This window comes from Mustela nivalis, assembly GCF_964662115.1.
Source record: "Mustela nivalis genome assembly, chromosome: 3".
NCBI lineage: Eukaryota > Metazoa > Chordata > Mammalia > Carnivora > Mustelidae > Mustela > Mustela nivalis.
Window position 1 is genome coordinate 111,659,555 of NC_139022.1, and position 23,926 is coordinate 111,683,480.

Sequence of the window (23,926 nt, forward strand, 5' to 3'; positions counted from 1 at the left end):
AGGGGACATTTGTAAGCTATCTGCATATTTTGTTCAGTTTTTCATATCCTCAAGAAAGCTGAGATTATTTTCACCTTAAAAATGGGTTAATTTATTAATGTGGAGAGCATTTCAGTAAGGAAAAAAATATTTAACTCTAGAAGCTGTCAGTTCTCTGCTGCTGATTTTCAAAATTGTATCTCTCTTCCTGACTTTTCAGCAGACACATACATTTTAACTTTCTTTGGGGATTATCTTTTTGACATCCCTCCAGTGCCTTAGGATAATTACAAAATGAAATATTTTAGGCTTATTTCTACTCTAGGTTATTTTGAGGAATAGTTTGCTCTGCCCTAGTACCATATTTAATTACTTACTAAATCTTTTTTATTTTTGCTTTTTTAAATCCTTTTACCGCCATTGCCGTTTTCATCATCCTAGGCCCAGTATTGGTTCATCCTAGGCCCTAGTCAGTACCAACTCTGGTTCTCTTTGTTTCATTTTTAATAGCACCTAAATTGTGTTATTCCTTTGCTAAAGAATGTGTGGTATTCCTGGGTTTCATGTTTTTTGTTTTGGGGTTTTTTTTTGTTTTGTTTTGTTTTGTTCTGTTTTTTGCTTTTGTTTATCTCTGAAAGCTTTAGAATTCTTAAATGTGATAATTTTAGTGGGTGAATTTTACCTTTTTTTCTGAATCTTACACAACCCTTGGATTTAGTAAACCTGTGAACCTGCTGCTTATATTTTACTCTCATTGTATAAGTTCTAGTCAGTGCCATGCCTGTCTCCTCATATCACACTTGCCCCTCAAGTATATGAATTTTTTTAAGATTTTATTTTATTATTATTTTTAAAGATTTTATTTATTTATTTATTTATTTTTGACAGAGATACAGCGAGAGAGAGAGCACAAGCAGGGGAATAAGATAGGGAGAAACAGGCTTCCCACAGAGCAGGAAGCCTGATGCGGGGCTCGATCCTAGGACCCTGAGATCATGACCTGAGCCTAAGGCAGAGTCTTAACCCACTGAGCCATCCAGGTGCCCCAAGATTTTATTTTTATTTTGGAGAGAGAGAGAGCACAAGTCGGGAGGAGGAGGAGGGGGAAGCAGACTCCTTGCTGACTGGGAAGCCCGATGCAGAGCTCAATACTGGGATCATGACCTGAGCCAAGGCAGATGCTTATCCAACTGAGCCACCCAGGCCCCTCTCAAGTATATGAATTTCTAAATGATTTGATTATATCTTATAATGTAAACTCCATCATGTAAACCATTGATATTTTGGTACATACCCAGTTTTCTTAATTAGATTATAGACCCTTCCAAGGCTGAGATGTTTGTTTCTACCACTACAAAAGACTTTTATTTCATTTTTATTTATAATAATGTATTTGCAGTGTTAATATTTCCTAGCATAGAATAAATATATGTATTTTTCTATCATATACTTAGTGTTGTGCCTAGTACAAAATAGGTCTCTAATATAGGTGTTTTCAATGAGTAAAATGCAGTTTAGCTGTTAATAATAGCTTCCTTTTATTGTATATTTATAGTACCTCAGGAATTGTGCCAAATGCTTTATATGAAATTAAGCTCCTCTAAATCCTTACAGTTGTATGAAATAAGTATTGTTATTTACACTGATAGTTGTAGTATTTACCAATTCAGCAATAAATAAATGACAGAACTGGAATTTTGTACTTTGGTCTCTGCTTTTAAAATCACTTAATTGCTATACTCCTTCCCATGAAGTATATTTATTTCAATTTATGTTTTAAGATTTCTAAATTTATATTAAATGCCCTAAATCGTATCTCATTTTTAATGTGTGGTTATGAATATGAAGCTTACTGTGTAAATTTATGCTCCTGAAATATAATGTAGTTGTATATCCTGTGCATTGCACTCTTATTAAAAATTCTGGTTTGACAAAAGTCAAAAGGGCAGGGTATACCAGTGATAAATTCCGGGTTGAAGGTGGTCTTCTATGGACTTTGACCTCAGAAGGGGAAAATTTGCCTAAGAAGTGAGACTCAAACCCAGACCATTGTAGCTATGTATTGGGTACAAGCTTTGCAATAAGGGACTGCAATAAGCTTTGCAATAGGGACTGGAAGATACAGTAAAATAAGATGAAGCTTTTTCTCTCTTATATTAAAAAAAAGTTGGTAGGAGTTCTTGGCAGGTAGACAGTGTAGCTTCATGAGGTCATCTAGTGTTCCAAGCTGGTAGGTCAGCTAGGACAGCTCTGCCATCCAGAAATGGAGACAGTAAATAGGTAATTACAACAGTAGTCTGTTAAATACCAGGATAGGGGATCTTCATTGGTAGCTTAGGGCTTTTTATTGAGAGGAAGAGAGAGAAATATACGGTGGGGATTTTCCCTCTTTGGCTACATCGTAGAGAGTAAATTGGAGGGGAGCAGAAGGAGAGGTTGGAGACTAATTTAAGTAGTTAAATATGGTAGCCCACGCTACAGTGATGGCAGTGTGGCCATGCTGGTGGTCTGACATAAGACATTTTGGTGGTAGAATAAATGGGACTTGGTGACTTCTAGATTTTTGGTTTAAGCATCTGGGTGAAAATACTTTAGTAGGTTGACATTAGAGAAATAAGCTTATTGTTAATTCATCTATTGGCTTTCCTTTTTTGGAACAGTACCTTTTCCCTCCATTTTTTCTTAACTTTGTAGCACTTTGTTGGTTTTTGAGCTAGTGGCTAACAAACTTTTCCCTGGCTGGTTCTTCAGTGGAAAAATGGATCATGTCCTGCTGTAGGATTATGATGCTTATGAAGGTATTTTGTATTCCTCGGACTCTGAGAGGGAATCCAAAATCTGGAGAGTCAAAGAAATGCTTATGAATATAAAGTTTTGGTACCAGACTAGAGGTAAGGAATGTAATTGGAAAGTAAGTGTCCATTTCCTTTTTCCAGTTCTACTTTTATTTCCTAGGGGTCACTTCTTAGTACATTATTTGTGTATCTTTGTATTAAGTCTCTTATTAATCTTACTTGAAAATCTTACTTTAGGGGCACCTGGGTGGTTCAGTGGATTAAGCCTCTGCCTTCGGCTTAGGTCATGATCTCAGGGTCCTGGGATCGAGCCCCACATTGGACTCTCTGCTCAGCAGGGAGCCTGCTTCCCCTTCTCTCTGCCTGCCTCTCTACCTATTTGTGATCTCTCTCTCTGTCAAATAAATAAATACAATCTTAAAAAAAAAAAAAAAGAAAAACTTACTTTATCTTACTTGATACTTTTATGTATGTATGAGAATATTATGGTATTCACTTTGATGGTGTATGTACTGTTTTGAACCTTATCTTTCTTTTTTTTAGGATTTTATTTATTTATTTGAGAGAGAGAGAGAAAATGAGAGGGGAGAGGTCAGAGGAAGAAGCAGACTCCTTGCCTAGCAGGGAGTGCATTGTGAGTCTCAATTCCTGGGCTCCAGGATCATGACTTGAGCCGAAGGTGCCCCTGAACCTTGTTTTTCTTCATGTAGTAATTACCTTGGAGATCTTTGTATACAGCTCTGTCTTCTAGTTTTCTCCCCTTTAAGACAGTTAATGCTGAAGTAAACAGCTTCTATTATATGTGATTATAGTAAACCCAGATTTGCATCAGAGGCCTGTCATGAGTGAGCTCTGAAAGCTTAGATCTGTCAGACCTTGTGAAATCATTCAACTTACTTTTGTGTCTGTATGCAGGCTTTCTAACTTAATAAAAAATGGGTTATTTATTGATTTATTTATTTTAAATTTTATTTATTTATTTGTCAGAGAGAGAGAGAGGAGTCAGAGTGAGCACAGGCACAGTGGCAGGCAGAGGCAGAGGGAGAAGCAGGCTCCCTGCCGAGCAAGGAGCCCGATGTGGGACTCGATTTCAGGACGCTGGGATCATGACCCGAGCCGAAGGGTCGGTTAATCAACTGAGCAGTCCCTTAACCAACTGAGCCATCCAGGTGTCCCGGGTTATTTATTTTTTATTAAAAAAAATTTTTTTTTTTCATTTGAGTGTAGTTGATAAAATGTTCTATTAGTTTCAGGTGTACAACATGGTGATTTGACAACTTTTTTTTTTTTTTTTTTTTTAAAGTAGGATCCATGCCCAGTGTGGAGCCTAATAGGGCTTGTACTCATTACCCTGAGATCAAGTTCTAAGCTAAGATCGAGTCAGATGCTTAACTGAGCCACCCAGGAACCCCTCAGTATCTTTATATGTTATTCTACGCTTTAGGTTCCCCCCAAAATTGAGCAGAAGGTGTAGAGATTACACATAGAGCCCATGCCCCCACAGATGAAAGATTTTAAAAGTTTCTGCCCAATGACTTGTGGAGAAATTGCTAGTGTGGCAGATATTTTTATATCTCAGAAAGTACCAGGATTATTAGAATTAATTATTAAGTATGACAAAGAAAAGTTATAGTTTTTCAAACTGGGACAAGACGACAGTGTTACTTGTAAGAGACAGGTAATCGCAGCAGCATGTCAGTAATTCACCAAATTTTTATTGAACTATAGATATTTGTGACACACTGTTTTAAGTGTTAAAGAGATAAAACACAATGCTTATACTAGTGATAGAGATAGTCCTGTCTTACAGATGAGAAATCTGGGGACCAGAGAAATTAAGGCATTTTTCTTAGATCACATTCAGTCTGTATGTGGCAGAGTTGAAATTTAAATCTAAGTTAGGCTGATTTAGAGCCCATTCTTTGTTTCTGTCCTTTTGGATGTAGGGAATGATTCTTGGTCTTGGCATATTGTCCATTAGGTTGTGGATAATAGCCCATTGTATTAAGGCATTTCTGTTACTGCAGTAGTCGTTATCAGCATAATACCCAGATGCACTATGCCTTTTCTGGAAGAACATGCTGATAAGTGTTAAAATACAAACCTAGTGAAAGACTGGGTTTTTTAAGCAAGCTGAAATGTCTGTTTCAGAACCAACCAAGTAATGTGACATGGTAGTTTTGTTAAAGTATGTAAATAAATAAATTTTTATTTTTATATTAATTTATGTAATATAAATATAAACTTTATAGGTTCAAAAGTTGTATATTGTTCTAGACTTGTATTTTTGAGTTCAACAGAGTTCAGATTAGTGAGCCAGTTTTACTTATGACCACTGTGGGTCCTGGGATCATCAGGGCTTGCTTTTCCAGTTGCTTGTCATCTGGGTAAAATACAAGCTTGCTGTGGCTTCCAAGAATATGTGTGTGTACATGTCTGAAATGGCAGAGTTGGGACAGAGTGAAGTTGAGAAAGGAGCACTTCTGTTTGTTTGCTTATTAGATGAGCCTAAGTTCCTTATAGATGGGAATTGTTGAATTGCTGGAATGTAGCCATGGTTGCCTCTGTGCAGACCAGCCATCATTGAGTTAAATCTCCCTTAAAAAAATTGGCATTCCTAGTCTGCAGCAGCTATCAAGTTTACAGAATACTTAGGTTGATTTTCTTTAATCATATATTTATAGTAGAAGAGATAAAGGAATTGAAATGTAGTCATAATTTGCTTCTGTAGAAATTCCAGAGTCTTCAGTGAAACAAAAGAATAGGATTCTACCCGTAAAATGGTAGGACTGAATAGACAGAACCTTTTGCAAAAACACGTTTTGTCATGGGCAGTAATTTCCCAAAGGCTCCTAGTCTCCCATGGTTCCGTTGCTAGGATTAAGCCTTTTTTCATTGCAGCATGGAGAAGCTTTTATTTGAGTTAAATTCAGACCTCTTGGTATGTCACCTGACAGTCTTGTGGTTTCAGATGAATATGGTTCATTGCTATTATTAACCTGAGTTGGCAGTTGTGCGTAACTGGAGTTTTTAGGGATTTTGAAAAGTGGAACTGCGTAAGAGAAATAGAGATGCTGTTAATATACAATTTGTTGCTATGCTTCTTGCAGGAGCATAAGATTTGTATTGTTTCCCAGTGTTAGTTTTCATCACCTTCATGCTTCCATTTCAGTGAGATGACATTGATGGATAAGGCTTAAGAAGAAACAACTAGTATAGTAGCAGGTACATAGTGTAGGCATTGCATGCAAATAATTATTGAATAAATGAACTTAAAATCTTCGTATTTGGTAAGATGTTATCTCAGGCCGTTTGATGCTAAGTAGAAGTGAAAATGTCTAGATAACTTGAAAGTAGGAGTAGAGGAAGAGAAATGACTTGTCGGTGTTTATCTACAAGTCAATGAAATTCAGGTGCTGAGGCACAAAAAATTGGTCAAATAGAAAAAAAAATGGTGAATTATTTAGGTATTACCTTTAAGTGTGATAGTCCTTTAGTGTGTGGACATACAAACTAGCATTTAGCCTGGCACTTCTCAACTTCTTTTTTTTTTTTTTTTTTAACATTTTCGTACCCCTAAGGAGGCTTTTTTTAGACATCTTTCTCCTTAATTGCCACCCCATCCAATGAAATTTTAATATCATAGATATACTTGTTATTTGCTTATGTAGTGGTCCTCTATAGGGCCATACCCATTGTAATATCTAATACTGTTTTGTCTACTTTGCCTTAACCCTCTTTGGAAGCCATCTTGCTGTCATTGAGAATGCATGATTTAGCCCTAATTTAACAGCCAGTAATGTGTTACAGGAATTTACATGGTCTTCTGAGTTGCAGTGTCAGTGTATTGAGGGAAGTATCTTTTCTAGCATGTTTAGTTTCTATTAGCATTCTTTGAAGGTGTCAGATAAAAAAACATGCAGAGCAGATAAGCTGACATAAACTATAAATAACATCTGTGTAGAGTTTTAAAATAGTTCTGGTTCTTCACTGAATAGTTTTCTTACTAATGTTTAATAAGCTGAACACAGTAGCTTAATATTAAGGGAAGATTTGCTGTAGTATATAGATAATTTTTGTGAATGGTGATGGTGTGCTTACCACTGTTAATGATTTGGCTTAGTTATGTTTTCAGTTAAATTTTGACAAAAGAGGCAACCCGATGAAGTAGAAAGCCTGATGGATTAGATATCAGAAGATGAGGTTTTGGTATAATAAAGGATTATGCCATACTGTTTGAGTGATAAGTGGCCGTGAATACCAGTAGAAGATAGAGATGAGTGAAAGGAAGGGGAACGACCAGCCAGCCTAAGCAGAACAGTGACTTTTGGCAGGTCATTTTTCTGTTTTTTTTTTCACTTATTTCATTTGAAAAATGAATAAATTGAAGGTTACTATTACCATTTTAAATTGTTTGCCTGTTAAAGGAGTCACTTTGGGGTTATTTTTTTGTTTAATATCATTTTCTCCTGGAATATTTCTTCCTCCTATTTTTTTTAAGGTTTTATTTATTTGAGAGAGAGAGAGAGAGAGAGAGACAGAGACAACAAAAGCAGGGGAAGGGGTAGAGGGAGCGGGACAAGCAGACTTCCTGCTGTGGTGGATCCCAGGACCCCAACATAATTACCTGAGCCCAAAGCTTAAAAGGCCAAAAGCCACCCAGGCATGCCTCCTAGTATATTTCAAACAGAGTTAATTTGTCAGGCAACTTTTTCTCTTTAGTCAGTTTCAATTTAACATTTCTCTAAATTTCAGGGTTCACAACTCTTTTCCATAAAATAAAGGCAATCAAAACCCCCTCCATTTCAGGGACATACTCTTCAGAAGGACAGATCTCTTCCCAGAAAACTTTTTTGACCAGCTTTTTTCCTTCTTTCCTTCCCTCCCCACCCTCCCTCCCTCCCTTTTCCTTTCCCTTCCCTTCCCTAGTTCCCTTCCTAAACAGTGACTGACTGTAAGGATTTCTCTTGTCAAACCAAATCAACTTCACTCTTTCTATTTAAATATAAAACTATGTTATTTCTGTCTCTGTTCTTATTAAGGCATACCCCACAGTCTGAGGCCTGCAAGTCTTGAGCCTTCTTCATGTCTCCAACTTTGCCTCCCTCATCTAAAAATGTCTGTGCTGCTTTTTCTGTGCACCATTCAGAATTCCTTCCTTATGTTATCACTTTCTCCACAATTTCTCCACCTTTTTGCCTTCACAGGTCATAATTCCTTCTTTTGCCCTTTCAGGACAGGATGCTTTTTTCACACACTTTGCAACACTGGCTGTAGAAAGTTGGCCCTTACTGTTGCTTGGAAACTGTTCTTGTCCTCTTATGAAAACCTCTTCTGAGGCCTTTCCACAGAACGACACTTTGCTCTATTTTGTTGTTGGCATCCACTGCTGACCTTCTACCAGATGGCTCCCTAGTGTTCTTCAAGAACTTTGACACTTAGGTGATAGTGTTTCCTTCCAGATTACTTGTACCATCCTCTTGTGCAACCCACACATCTAACCTTCTGGCTTCACAGTACATTCTCTTGCTCTCTACCTTGATCTGTTCTTGACTAGACCTTGAGCCTAACTATGAGCTGACTCTCTCCTCTTTCTGGGAGCCTCCTGTTTTGACCACAACTTCATATCCTTTGATCTTTCATATAAGCTTACTCTCTAGCCTCATTAAGACTATTGTTTGTTTGTTTTTTCCCTTCCTTTTTTCCTGTCACCTCCATCCTGACCATGTGTCCTGTGCTAATATGTCCAGACCTCCTTTCTGTGTTTCACTCTTAATACCCTTGCCCCTGTTTTTCCATTGCAGCTACTTAGAAAATATAAATACACTGTGCCTCTTCTATGCCTATGCTCCCTTGTGATAGGATAGAAAATTAGTCCTATCACAGATTTATGAGTTTCAGCTTAGTTGGCTTGAGAGTACTTTGGCTTATGCTTTCCTTAGGTTAGCACTTTTCCACATTTTCTTCAATGACTTTATCAGAACTTTATCTCTCACAACCTATACCTGAGGTCAGGCCACACATTTCATATATTCTTAGGTACATGCATGATTTCTAGTTTTCATAAAAAACACAAATGATCAAGTGTAAATGCTGTTTCTTCTCTCCAACCTGAGAACCTGCAGTAGTAGAGAAAATTTGCAGTAGTTTTCATTTGTAGATCCTCTTTTTCCTGCCTCAGCAAGTGCATTTCATAGTTCATTAGCACACAGAGTACTGTGTCCCAACTTGTGTGGGATCTTAGTCCAACAATTGTCTCTGGTTGCTTTTAGACAGTTTCTTTGATACTTTCCCATCAGTTTAGAAATACATACATTTAAGTACCCTTTTGGGGTTGATAGGTAGATAAAATGAAAGAATATATATATAAATATGTGTGAAGATGTATCTGTATATTTCTGTCTGTATATGTTTTTCTTTTTTCTTTTTTTTTTTTTTTTTTTTTTTTTATTTATCTGTCATAGAGAGAGAAGCGAGAGCAAGCACAGGCAGACAGAGTGGCAGGCAGAGGCAGAGGGAGAAGCAGGCTCCCTGCCAAGCAAGGAGCCCGATGTGGGACTCGATCCCAGGACGCTGGGATCATGACCTGAGCCGAAGGCAGCCGCTTAACCAACTGAGCCACCCAGGCGTCCCTGTTTTTCTTTTTTCTTGAAGAAAATGCCTCTTGTAGCTTCTTCTACCTGTCTGGAGTGACCATAGACCTTGGTTGCCCAAGAAAATCTCAGTTTACTCCTGTGTGTTTAAGGTCCCCCTTTACTTGCAGAACTCTGCAATTTAATTGGTGAATTATATGGTCACATTATCCCTTTATCTCCCCTTTCACAGGTAAACCTTTCCAAATAGCACTACTTAACTCTCTCAGCTCTTTTCCCTTCATGCCTTTGCCATTGCTATGTGACTACCCCCACCCTACCTCTCTCCTGAAATGGTTCTTGCAAGAGTACCAAGGTTCCCTAGATTGCCAGATCCTCTGGACACTTTTAGTCTATATAAATTTTGGCCTTTGACACTGCACACAGTATTCCTTTCTTCAGCATTTTTTTTTTTTTTAAATCTTCCTTAACTTTTGAAATAACATTTTACCAAGGGTTTTCTCTTTTCTTTCTACTGGTCTGTCTTTACTTACCCTTCCTGGTTTCTCTGCTTCTTTTCTCTCTGTCCTTAAAATATTGCTGTGTCCTAAAATTCTAGTTTATTGGTCTTTCACTTTCTTTTCACTCTTCAATTAATATGTTCTCCCTAAATGATATCTCTGCCAACTATGTGTCAATAACTGTGTCTATAACTCTACTCTCAGTTTTTTCCCTTATCCTCCAGAACATTTTTTCATCAGTCTTTTTCACCTTTTCTGAAGCTGTGTTTCAGGCCCCTTCAACTCAGTCTGTTAATGCCCTTATCTCAAATTTGCTTTCCCCCTGTATTCTCCACATTAGTTAATAGTATTTATTTTCATGAGATTGGAAATGTGAGAGTCAGCCATTGTCTTCCCTCATTCCCCATCTATAGTCTCTCAGATCCTATCTCTGTCTCCTAAATAATACCTTGCTCTGTCACTTTCTTTCTGTCTTTGCTGCTGTTCTTTGGTTCAGTTTATTTTATTTTTAAAGATTTTATTTATGTATGTGACAGGGAGAGAGATAGCAAGAGAAGGAACACAAGCAGGGGGAGTGGAAGAAGGAGAAGCAGGCTCCCCGCAGAGCAGGGGGAGTGCATGCAGGACTCAAACCCAGGACCCTGGGATCATGACCTGAGCCAAAGGCAGAGGCTTTAACCCACTGAGCCACCCACGTGCCCCCGTATCATTTGTTATTACTCTTTATTTTATTTATTTATTTTTTAAAGATTTTATTTATTTATTTGACAGACAGAGATCACAAGTAGACAGAGAGGCAGGCAGAGAGAGAGGAGGAAGCAGGCTTCCAGCTGAGCAGAGAGCCCGATGTGGGACTCGATCCCAGGACCCTGAGATCATGACCTGAGCCGAAGGCAGAGGCTTAACCCACTGAGCCACCCAGGCGCCCCTTATTATTACTCTTTAGTGAGTCCTCACCGAACTCCCTGTGCAAACCTCCTGTCTAGATTGTAAGTGTGCCTTGGTGGTCATAGACAATATCACATTAGTAAATTGATTATTTTTCTTTTAGATTCAGTCTTCTCATTGTAGTCTTGTTTTCATGCTGAATAAATGTTTTTTTTTTTTTAAGACTTTATTTATTTATTTGACAGAGACACAACGAGAGAGGGAACATAAGTAGGGGGAGTGGGAGAGGGAGAAGCAGGCTTCCCGCCGAGCAGGGAGCCTGACGTGGGGCTCGATTCCAGGACCCTGGGATTATGACCTGAGTTGAAGGCAAATGCTTAACAACTGAGCCGCCCAAGCATCCCTGAATAAATGCTTTGAAGTCAGCAAAAGAATATATAGATAAAGAATGTGATAACAGAAATATTCCCAGCAGCTGGCATTGTCCTTTGAATGTGGTAAATGTTTAATTTATCTGTTTAAATGAGATGTCTGTAATGTAAATACATAGTTTGGTTACATATAGTGTTATTTTTTTTCCTATAGTCTTCTCCTTTTTAATTTTTAAATTTATTTGTATTATTTTTAAATTCTCTCCTTTTTAAAAGTTGAACAATTCACATAAAATGCACAACCCTAAGTGTACAATTTGTTGAATTTTGAAAAATATATACATACACCTGTTTCACTGGAACCTCAATGAAGATCTAGAATATTTCATTTACCCCACAAAGTTTTTTCATATACTTTTCTAATCCATTCCCCTCATCCTCCACATCTGGCCAACCACTGTTTTGATTTCTATCAGCCTGCATGAATTTTACCTGTTCTAGAACTACATATACATGAATTTACCAATATGTATGCTTTTGTGTGAGGATTTTCTCACTCAACAGTATTTTATAGTTCATCTTTGTTACTGTGTTTTCAGTGGTTCATTCCTTGTTATTTTTGAGGTGTATTTCATTGTAGGAGTGTATATAGTATTGTTTATCCATTCTCCCATTAATGGTCATTTAAGCTCATCCCATTTTTTTTTCTATTATGAATAAAGCTGGAGAGGACATTTCTGTGAATATATATTTTTATTTCTGTTATGAAATGCCTTATGAGAATAATTTCTGGGCCATAGCTGCCAGATAATTTTACAGTATGGTTATATTCCTTTCAAACTCCTACCAACAATGTATGAGAATTCCAAGAGCTTCATATTTTTACCATCAACTGGTGTTATTCTTTTATTTTTATTTATTTTTAAAATTTTTTTTTAAGATTTTATTTATTCAACAGAGAGAGAGAGCACAAGTACGCAGAGAGGCAGGCAGAGAGAGAGGAGGAAGCAGGTTCCCCACTGTGCAGAGAGCCCGATGTGGGGCTCGATCCCAGGACCCTGAGATCATGACCTGAGCAGAGGCTTAACCCACTGAGCCACCCAGGAACCCCGGTGTATTCTTTTAATTTTAGTTATTTTAGTGGTTGCAGGAGCGTTTTAATTTGCATTTCTCTAATGACTCATAGTGATAGCATCTTTTCCATGTGCTTTCATTCATTCATCATTCACATATATCCTTATGTGGAATGCTGCAGTCTTTGAATCCCATTTTAAAATTGTATTATTTTATTGCCTTGTGGGAGTTCTCTGTACAGGCTGTTTACAAATCCTCTTGTCAGTTACCCACATTTCAAATAATTTCTTCTAGTTATGGCTGGCCTTTTTTTTTTTTTACTATCTCTTTTGATATTCAGGTTTTAAATCTTGATGTAGTCAAATGTATCAGTTTTTTCTTTCATACTTGGTAACTTGGGTCTTGTTTAAGAAATCTTTGTGTACCACAAGGTTGCAGAGATTTCTACATTAATTTGTAGAAGCTTTATAGTTTAGCATTTACATATAGTCTTATTTTGAATTAACAGAGAATACTTGTAAGTTTGGGAGAAAAGTGTCCTAACTTTTTTATTATTGTTGAGATGTATTTCCCCTACTATAAAATCCACCCTTTTAAAGTGTGCAATTTAGCGGTTTTTCAGTATAGTCACAAAATTGTATAACCATCACCACAACTTAATTTCAGAGCATTTTATGACCCCTAAAAGAAACCCCATTAATATTGCTGTAAATGCTCTCTCTACTCCCCCTTCCCCTCTTGAGCAGCAACTATTTTACTTTCTGTTACAGTGATTTTGTTAATTCTGGATAGATCATATAAATGGGGTCACATGGTAATGTGGTCTTTTGTGTCTGGCTTTTTTCACTTAGTGTTACGTTGTCAGGGTTCATCCATACTGTAGTTTATATCCTTCTCATCATAGTCATATAATATTTTATGGCTTTATGACATTTTTATACCACTTCTTAAAATTTATTCTTCAGTTGATGGACATGCCTTTTTAGCTTTTTTTTTCCCCCCAGATTGTGGACTATGATAATTCAATTTATGTACTCATAAAATAATTTATTTCATTCCTGTAGTGTTAACCTTTACTTGTATTTTTACTTATTTAATGTGCTCAGATCCAGGAATTCAAAGATGAGTGAACTTTGGCTATAGGGAGCTTTTCTTTCTAGTGGAGGAAACTGTGTATAAACAGATAAAGTACAGTGTGAAAATTACTATTAGATTTATAACCTAAAGTAAGTGTAATCTCAGAAGTCAGCAACTAACTGCTGGAAGAATTAGTAAAGCCTTCCATGGAGATGAGATTTAAAACAGATCTTTAAAAAATGAATGGGAGAGGGGCGCCTGGGTGGCTCAGTGGGTTAAAGCCTTTGCCTTCGGCTCAGGTCATGATCCCAGGGTCCTGGGATCGAGCCCCACATCAGGCTTTCTGCTCAGCAGGGAGCCTGCTTCCTCCCCTCTCTCTTTCTCTCTGTCTGCCTCTCTGCCTACTTGTGATCTCTGACTGTCAAATAAATAAATAAAATCTTTAAAAAAAAAATGAATGGGAGTTTTGCCAAGGTGATTGAGGGTATTTCAGGTAGAAGTAGTAGCTTGCACAAGGGCGTGGAACTGTGGAATTGGTGTGTCTTTGCACCTTTGAGGAGATGACTATGTTGATATTACGGGTAATGTGAAGTAAGCCTGGGAGATTATGAATATTTCTGCATCTGTACAAAGGAATTTAGCTGTTACTCTTTGTGTGTCGTGGAGATCCCAGGGGGTTGGATAAATGAGATGGCGGCTACTACTTATTCAAGGTCTTTTGGAATACCTCACATTCAGCAAAGCCTAAGTTTTCCTTTTTTTCAGAAAATTTTGCCTGTATAGTCACTTACAAAAATGAGTATACCTTGCTGATTCACACACTGTCCTCTTAACTACCACATCTGTCACAGCTTATTGATTCTCTATTTCGGTTTCTTTAGTTCATTAGCTGCTTACCTGAAATATCATGTCTGTCTATTTCTTTACTTTAGTACTACTGTTTCTTGCTTCCAAAGCAGGTTTTTACTTACCTCGCCCTAACCAGTACTTCCTACATGGTAGGCACTGTCTTTATTGAATGAATGAAAGAGGGAACTATTCTGCCTCTAAATAAAATCTTACTTCTCTGCCTTCCCACTATAGCTCTTGATGTTATTTCAGCACTTTGACCCCCCCATTGTCTTCCCATCTGTTAGCTTCCCCCTCCACACTTATCTGAATAGTGTAGATTCTCCTGTCCTTTGTTCCACCTATATTTTTGTCTTTTGCTCTATTTCCAAGGCTCCCCTTTGCTTTTGTCTTATTTCCCTATCAAACTCCTTACATTGGCTCTGTCTCTTCCAAATTGAAGAGGAGTGTTTGCTAGAGAAAATGACCCAACTGTGTTGTTTTGGCTGGTACATATTCATAGTCTTAAACATGTAGACTTCCAGCATTGCCAAGAAACCTTATGTTTCCTTGTCAGTGTATATTTTCCCCATATCACTGTTCTCATTTTCACTCTCTGCTTTCCCACATTTCACAGCCTTTCCTTTATTTCTCTTCATCTACTTTCCAAAGAAAATAGAGCTCTTAGCATGAATTTTCTTAGCATTTTACCTTAATATCTACAGTTCTTTCTGTATCCGTGTCCTTCTTTGCCTCTTTCTAGCCTAGTGCAGGAATTATCCTTTCTTCTCTTTGAAATTAATCCTTTCACCTGTACTTTATACCTATCCAATTCCACTTCTTCAGAGCCTGTGCTTTGTCAGTCACCATCTCCCTTCCCCTTCATAATCTTTGTCATCGTTATGTAAATATGTTCAGATGGTCCTTTTTAATAGCAAAATAGCTGTCACTCCATGATTCCTTTTCTTTCTTTCTTTCCTTGACACTTGTCTCAAATTCACTATTTCTCTCTTCTTTTCTCTGCAGTCTGACCTGTTGTACTTTTTATTCCTTAGAAGTGTCCTTGCCATGGTCACCAGTGATTTCTTTGAAATCATAGAAGCTAGTGGATGCTTTCAGTGACTGCCATGGTATATCTTCCTCTCTAAAATGCTCTTCTTTCTAGTTTCCTTAAGACCTCTTTGATTTTCATTTTCTGTTGGTGTGTTCTTTTATAGTTTCCTTCACACAACAGCTAGCTACAGTTTAGTAAATCACTTCCTGACACAGACATTTACTAAGGATTAGACAGGAGAAAACTAAAATTCTAATTACTCTCAAGAATTTGGAATGAAGATGTTTTATGTTGCGAATTAGGGTCACTTACGATGAAGTGATGAAGTTAAGGTTAAGATTCTCTTAAGGAGAGGCGTCTGGTTGGCTCAGTGGGTTAAGCCACTGCCTTCGGCTCAGGTCATTGTCTCAGGGTCCCGGGATCGAGCCCCACATCAGGCTCTCTGCTCCGTGGGGAGTTTGCTTTCCTCTCTCTCTCTGCCTACTTATGATCTCTCTCTCTGTCAAATAAATAAATAAAATCTTAAAAAAAGATTCTCTTAAGTAGGTGAAGGAACCCAATCAAGAGTTGTAACTGATGGATTGTGAGTAATTGACCATTTAGCCTGACATAACTAACAGCAAAGAGCTTCTGGAATGGCTGTTCTCCTATTTGTTAACACCTGTTACATCAGTTGTAGTGTGCTCAGCTCACTAGGTTAGTGTCTTCACCATACAGTTCTTTGTTTTCTCTTTCTCTCCCTGATCGTAGTCACTTCATTAATTTTTTTTATTGTGACAAAGAATGCCTATGTAAAAATACGTAAAACAAATTCAGTGGCTTGTTTTGACTTCTGAAGTGAGTATTGAGGTTAAGCATTGTCCAGGCTAAAAATAGAACATAGTCAGAGCCCTGGTCTACCTCTTGTGTTCCTTCTTGATTTTGCTGTCATCATTCCCAACATTATCCCAAGAGGTAACCACTCTTCAGACTTTTGAAACCATTTTTTGTTCCTTTGTTTTCCTTATAGCTTTAAAAACTAAATATATATCTCAGCCTTAAACGTTACCTGATTTAAACCTTTGTATAAGTGGAAAAATATAGTAACTCTGGGTGCGTATGTGTCTTGTGTATGTGAGAGTATGTCGTTGTCAGATTTCTTTTGGTCAGGGTCAGTCTGTATTTTTGTGTATAGTTGAAGTTCATTCATTGTATTTGTTACGTCTGAATATATATATTTGTAGTCTGAATATACCATAACATGTTTATCCATTCTACTGTTGATGAACCATTTGTATTGTGTCTGTAACAGTACTTCTGTGAAGATTCTGATACAATGGAATGGAATGGATAACTTAAAAAATATATTAAAATATATTTTAAAATATTTATATAATTAAATATATTAAAAATACAACTTAAAATCAGTTATATTAGATTTTGTCTATTTATTATATAGATTTAAAAAACTATTCTCTAAGAAGAGTGAGCCAGTTTTTACTGACACCAGCTTTATGTGAGAATTTCCACTGCATTTAGTCATTCATCACTTTTTTCTTTTACTTGTTTTTGTTTTATAAATACTTTAGCTGCTATAATTTAAACTGAAAGCTGTTTCTTTTTTATGTTTCTATATAAAGAATTAAAACTGTCTAAAAATATGGATTAATATTATTCCATCTGGGTTCATGCCATGAAGCAATGTGTATTTTCATTGTATTAACTATAGTCACATATTTTTATTAGGTTAACCATTTTTAGATTCAAATGGGTTGACTATATTGTGTACACTTGCTACAACTTTTATTTTTACTTTTTAACTTGTCAATGCTATATGAATTTTTAGTCCTAAATGGTGATATTTTATAAAAAGTACTTCCGTATATTCTTTAGCAGTAATACAACTTAGGGTTTTATTTTATTAGGTTTTATTTCTAGGAATTTATGTAGAATATTTACTAGAGTAACTAATGGGCCTTTATTTTTCTTTAAAGTTGGCCTTTGCCAGAGTTTGATCCAAGTCAAATTCGACTGATTGTATATCAAGACTGTGAAAGACGGGGAAGAAATGTCTTGTTTGACTCCAGTGTTAAGAGAAAAAACGAGGACATATCAGTATCGGTGAGCATCATTATTGACTGGTTGAAATTTAATGTCAGATATTTTAATGCAAGAAAGTATGAGTAAAATTTCAATTATGGCACTTTTGTTCAGTACAAAACATCTTTATCATGTTTGTAAAATTTAGAGCCTTGATTTTGAATATTTTTTAAAGGAAAAATACTTGTTTTATTTGTTATCTTTCTAGCACCAGGGAGCATTTTAGTTTCATATTTATTTTCCCACATAATTGTATTGTGAGATATTACTGGGAGTTCAGGAATTCTTATAGAGGATATGGTCCAAGCCTCTCATCTCACAGTTCTACAAAGTGTGACCCGGAGAGATGAAATTATTTGTCTGAAGGAGCAAAGCAAGTTAAATCTTTTGCCCTTAGTCCCCCTGCTCTACAGTGTAAAAAGAGCCTCTATTTTGTTAACTCTCAGTGTCATATTTTGAAATATATTATGACTAGTTTAGCAGTAGTACATGGACATTAACTTGGTTGTCCAAGGAAATGTTAAACCTTAAAAATAGACATGCCAGTTATTTTGCCAGCCAATGATGGGTTAATTTGGGAATTAAAAAACCTATAGTCCTGGACAGAGTAAGGTAAGGCAAAACAAAATCATACACAAGTCAGAAAGAAAGAGCAAAGGAGAGATGTGTTTTTTTTAAGGAGAAAAAGGGTAAGTTGGGTAGGCTGGTAGGAACTAAAAGTTCATTGGGTAAACTGAGGAGTTTGAAGTGTCTTGGCTTCTCATTGGTAGAGCTCCTGAAGGCAAGGGTACATGGGGGAATAAAAAAGCATCTGTTCCTCAGCCAAACTAGTAGAGTAGTATCTACATGCAAGGTCAAGTCCTTATAAGGTCAAGTCTGTCTCTTCCTGTTGGGTCTGCTATTAGCTGCAAGTGGTAGGGCATGAGAGCTAACTCCTGCAGAACCTCCAGACTCTATTTTAGTTAGGTTTCCCTTTACTAACTTTCACAAAAACCCATGTGACTGTCATTATCTTTGCTGCTGCTACTTATTAAATTTTCTGGCATAAAGACTTATTCCCCTAGATCTCTAATCTGGAAATTGAAGCTTGGAATAGTGATTTCTCCCTTTCACTAAATTAATAATTTTCACTAACATTTTGGTAAACAACTGAAAACAGAATACTTTGGGAGAGCTGTTCCCACCAATAGAATTGTCTGTTAAAGCCAACAAGTATTTATTTTTTGAGACTTTAGGAGTTTATATTTGAGGTTTTGTGGTTTTTTTTTTTTTTTTAAAGATTTTATTTATTTATTTGAGAGAGAGACAGTGAGAGAGAGAACATGAGTAAGGAGAAGGTCAGAGGGAGAAGCAGACTCCCCATGGAGCTGGGAGCCCGATGCGGGACTCGATCCCAGGATTCCGGGATCATGACCTGAGCCAAAGGCAGTCGTCCAACCAACTGAGCCACCCAGGTGTCCCAGGTTTTGTGTTCTTAAACAATTTTGATATATTGGGCATAGACTGTTGTTTGTAACTGCATCCTCAGCATCCACTACAGTGGTATATAATAGGAACTTGACTAATTTTTGAGTTAATTTGATTGCCAAGTTTTATAATGTTCCTTCTAATTACTAACACATTGCTCGGTTTTCTGGAGATGGTACTTTGTTTAGATTTCTTAGCCATTCTTTGGATATTTTTTTTCACTCTTTTATCAAAAACCAGAATGTTCTTGGGGCGCCTGGGTGGCTCAGTGGGTTAAAGCCTCTGCCTTTGGCTCGGATCATGATCCCGGGTTCCTGGGATCGAGTCCCACATTGGGCTCTCTGCTCACCAGGGAGCCTGCTTCCCTTCCTCTCTCTCTCTGCCTGCCTCTCTTCCTACTTGTAATCTCTGTCAAATAAATAAATAAATAAAATCTTAAAAAAAAAAAAAGGGCAGAATGTTCTTAAAGTGTTGTTACAAGGCACTTGGAGATTTAGCTGTCTCTGTCCTCTTGGTGCCTACAATAGGGTACTCTTCTAGGGGAGTTAGACATTGAACAAAAAAGTACACCAATAAATAATACCAAATTATGATTACATGCTATGAATGAAGCACACAGAATGCTTATGAGAGTCCATAGGAAGGAGCCCAGTTTTCTTCAGTTTGGATGAAGGGATATTAAGGAAGTTTTCATTGAGGAAGTGAAATTCAAGCTGAGCTCTGAAGAAGCAGAAAGAATGGAATAGGGGATGAGTATTCCTGGTAGCAGAACCTGCATATGTAGTCTTCAAAGTGACTTAGAAGCTTGGTGAACTGAAACAACTAGAAGAACACCAGTCTGATGGACTGATAGTAAGTAGTATAAAAGTAGCTAGAGATGCAGTTGGAGAGAGAGAGAGCGAGCAGGAGTCAGAATTAGAGCCTTATCGGTCTCTGGGTTAAAAGTTTAGATTATATCCTAAATACAGAAGGAAGCTACTGACAGGATCTTTTTATATTTCAAAAAATCAGTTTGGTAGAGAGCCCAGGAATAAACCCATGCATATATGATCAGTTATTCTATATAATGGAGAAAGGATAGTCTCTTCCAACAAATGTTGGGAAAACTGGACAGTCACACATAAAAGAATGAAATTAGACCACTGTCTTAACACCATACACAAAAACTGACTCTAAATTAATTAAAGACTTGAGCATAAGACCTGAAAGCATAAAATTCCTAGAAGAAAACATGGTTTGTAACTATTCGTGGGAGAAAGTATTTACTAAGCACATATCCAATAAGGGTTTAATATCCAAAAAATATAAACAACTCAGTAGGAGCAGTGCTTGGGTGGCTCAGTTGGTTAAGCCGCTGCCTTTGGCTCAGGTCATGATCCCAGGGTCCCTGCTCAGTAGGGGTCTGCTTCTTCCTCTGCCTCTGCCCCTGTGCATGGTCTCTTTCATTTTCTCTTTCTCTCAAATAAATAAATAAATATTTTAAAAAACTCAATAGCAAAACAAAACAAAAAAGTGCAATTAAAAAAGGACAGAATAGGGGCTCCTGGGTGGCTCAGTGGGTTAAGCCTCTGTCTTCAGCTCAGGTCATGATCCCAGGAAAAAGTGCAATTAAAAAATGGACAGAACAGGGGCTCCTGGGTGGCTCAGTGGGTTAAGCCTCGGTCTTCAGCTCAGGTCATGATCCCAGGGTCCTAGGGTCGAGCCCCACATCAGGCTCTCTGCTCAGCGGGGAGCTTGCTTCCTCTGCTCTCTCTGCCTGCCTCTCTGCTTACTTGTAATCTCTGTTAAATAAATAAATAAAATCTTTTAAAAAAATGGACAGAAGATTTGTATAGACATTTTTCCAGAAAAGACATACGAGTAGCCAATAGTACATGAAAAAATGCTCAACATCACCAGTCATCAGGGAAATGCCAATCAAAACCACAATGAGATATCACCACACACCTGCCAGAATGGCTATTATTAAAAAGACAAGAAATAACAAGTGTTGTTGAGGATGTAGTGAAAAGGAATCCTTGTGCCTGGTTTTTGGGAATATAAATTTATGCAGTCACTATGGAAAACAGTATGGGGGATCTTCAAAAATTAAAAACAGAACTACCGTGTGATCCAGCAGTTCCATTTTTAGATATTTATCCGCAGAAAATGAAAACACTTGAAAAGATAAATGCACCCCCCATGTTTATTGCAGCATTATTTACAATAGTCAAGACATGAAAGCAACCAGTTCCATCAGTGGATGAATGGATAAAGAAAATGTGTGTGTGTATACAATCAAGTAGTCTTCAGCCACAAAAAGGAAGGAACTCTTGCCATTTGTAACAACATGGATAAAACTTGAAGGCATTAGGCTAAGTGAAATAACTCATAGAAAGATGAATACTTAATGATCTGACTTATATGTGGAATCCAAAAACAGTTAAAGTCATAGCTATGGCTGATAGGTGGTGGTTGCCAGAGGGAGAGGCTAGGAAGTGAGCAAAATAGGTGAAATGTGTCAAAAAGTGCAAACTCTCAGTTTTAAAATAAGTCATGGGAATGTAATGTACAGAATGGTGATTATAATTTAAAATGCTATATTGTATATTTGAAAGTTGCTGAAAGAGTAAAAGTTATCACAAGAAAAAAATATGTAACTGTATAGTGATAGATGTTAACTAGATTTATTATGGAGGTCATTTTGCAGCATATAAAAACATCAAATCAGGGGTGCCTGGGTGGCTCAGTTGGTTACGCGACTGCCTTCGGCTCAAGTCATGGTCCTGGAGTCCCCAGATCGAGACCCACATCGGGCTCCCAGCTCCATGGGGAGTCTGCTTGTCCCTCTGACCTCCCCTCTCATGCTCTCTCTTTCTCAAATAAATAAATAAAAATCTTTTAAAAAAACAAAAACAAAAACATCAAATCATTATGTTGTAATCCTGAAACTAATATATATCTCAGTTTTAAAGATACAGGGGGGAAAACCACTTTTGCTGCTATATGAAGAATGGCTGGATTTGGGGGATAAGGGGGAAGGAAGTGTTTGCTGAATACAGCACTTAACTTTGATTAGCTGAATGATGAGGTAGCCACACAATCACAGAATTGTGGATGGTTAAGTAGACAGTTGAAATCTAAGGTTACAAATGTAATGAGCATATCTTCTTTGCATTTAGACTGATTATAGCTCAGCAGAACTACACTGAAGCTGAGGTTGATATTGATTGATAAATACTGCTTTTTTTTGAAATGTTTATCAAGGTTTTTCTTTGGTTGGCAATGTTCCATTGAATTGCAGCATGTGACCTTTCCTCTATTATTTACCTTGATTAATGTTTATTTATTGTGTGTTTTTTCAGCATTTTTACATTTTTAAAAACGATTTTATTTAAGAGAGTATGTGAGAGAGAAAGAGAACATAAGCAGGGGGGACGGGCAAGGGAGAGGGAGAAACAGACTCCCCACTGAGCAGGGAGCCTGATTTGGGGCTCAATTCCAGGACCTTGAGGCCATGACCTTAGCCAAAGGCAGATGCTTAACCCACTGAGCCACCCAGGTGCCCCTCAGCATTCTTACTTTTTATTTTAAACAACCTTGTGAGTCTTGACTCATACTATTTCTTGAACCCTTCCTCCCCACCTTTTCTGGAATGATGCTTCATTAGTCACATTGGTCTTCCCTCTTGCTGATGTCTTCCTGTTTCCCTTTCAGGTAGCTTTTTTTTTCTTTGTCTATAGACCTTCACACAGCCTCTTTTCCCAACACCAATGAAGTGATTATACTTTTACTTTCTCTTTCTTATATGTGTTCTTTTGTCTTTTTCTGTCTCTGACTCTGTTCTTCTCACTCTTCCTTCTCAGCATCTGTTGTTATCTTTCGGTCTGTCTGCTTCACTATCTCTCAGGCTATCTGACTGTTCTGTCTCTTGTTCTCTCCTTAATGTCTCTGCTTGGTCTTCTCCATTTCTCTTAGTCTTTTCTCTGACTCTCTGTGTTTCAGCATTAATCTGTCTTCTGGCTCTAATCTCGTATCACCCACTCATTCCTCAGTCCTCTGAAATTTTCCTGTAAGTCTACTACTTTTTTTTAAAGAATTGTTCTGTAGGAGCACCTAGGTGGCTCAGTCATTAAGCGTCTGCCTTCAGCTTGGGAATCATGATTCTGGGGCCCTAGGATCAAGCCACATGTCAGGCTCCCTGCTCCACAAGAAGCCTGTTCTCCCTCTCCCACTCCCCCTGCTTTTGTTCCCTCTCTCGCTGTGTCTCTCTCTGACAAAAAAATAAAATAAATAAAATCTTAAAACAAAAAATGTTCTCTAGATTCATTGGTAACTAGAAATCAAACAGTGTTGAATACCTCCAGTCTTTTTTATATGTCCTCATCCTTGTGTGCCATCTCCCTAGATGAAGATTTATTTGCTTTCAAGGTTTGTTTTATCAGAATTTTAGGAATCTTTTTTGATTCTTCTATTCCTTTTCTCCTGTATCAGAATTCTCATAATCCTTGGTTCATAGTCTTTCATAGACTTCCATAGCATAGCTGTTTTTTATGTGCTTTCATTACTAGATTGGAAAAAAAGACAAAGTAAAAAATTTGTCTGTTACTCACCTTAGTTTTCTAAACTCCACAGTGCCTTAGCATGTGGCACTGTGCAGTTCAGAAAACTAAGGTGGACATACTTTCATCAGTTTCAGTTAGGAAGGGTATTATCAAAATCCTGTAAATACTTCTATGAAGACGTCATATATTCCTTTTGAACACAGTGAATCACATTGAAATACTCATGCAAGCTGTTTGAATCTGTAAGTGATTTTTTAAAAAATCTCCTTTACTATTACAATAATCTTGGAAAATCAGATCATGTGGGTTCTGTATAGGCAAAGAAGGACCGTGTGATGTAAATGATAATTTTTTTACTTTTTACACAATATTTTGAGTTTGTGCATAATAAGATAGTTTAGACTTAGCAGTTTATTGGATAAAGGTAAATCATTTCACCTTTGTCTTTGCAGAGCAACATTCTATTTTGATGTGATAAATATTGAAGTCATTTTTGTGTCCTTGCTCTTAGTTTAAAATAATCTTACCAGAGAAAATAAGGATTATAAATATGAATTTGGCCATGTATTTTACCAAAAATTTTATTGAGAAATGTTTTATCCTAAAGTTGAGAAAGTAATATCATAAATTATAAATGGAGAACTAAGGTTTATAATAAGTCATAGCAGATGGCTTCA

General features: G+C 37.2%; 1 protein-coding gene across 2 annotated transcripts in view; it reads left to right on the top strand.

The window, feature by feature from the left end:
- Window positions 1–23,926, top strand: part of FNIP1 (folliculin interacting protein 1) — a 149,421-nt gene that overhangs the window by 36,067 nt on the left and 89,428 nt on the right. For both annotated transcript variants that reach the window (XM_082725636.1, XM_082725635.1), the window contains exon 2: window positions 17,133–17,259. In XM_082725636.1, the coding sequence (XP_082581762.1) occupies window positions 17,133–17,259 (127 nt within the window). The remainder of the gene's footprint in view (window positions 1–17,132; window positions 17,260–23,926) is intronic.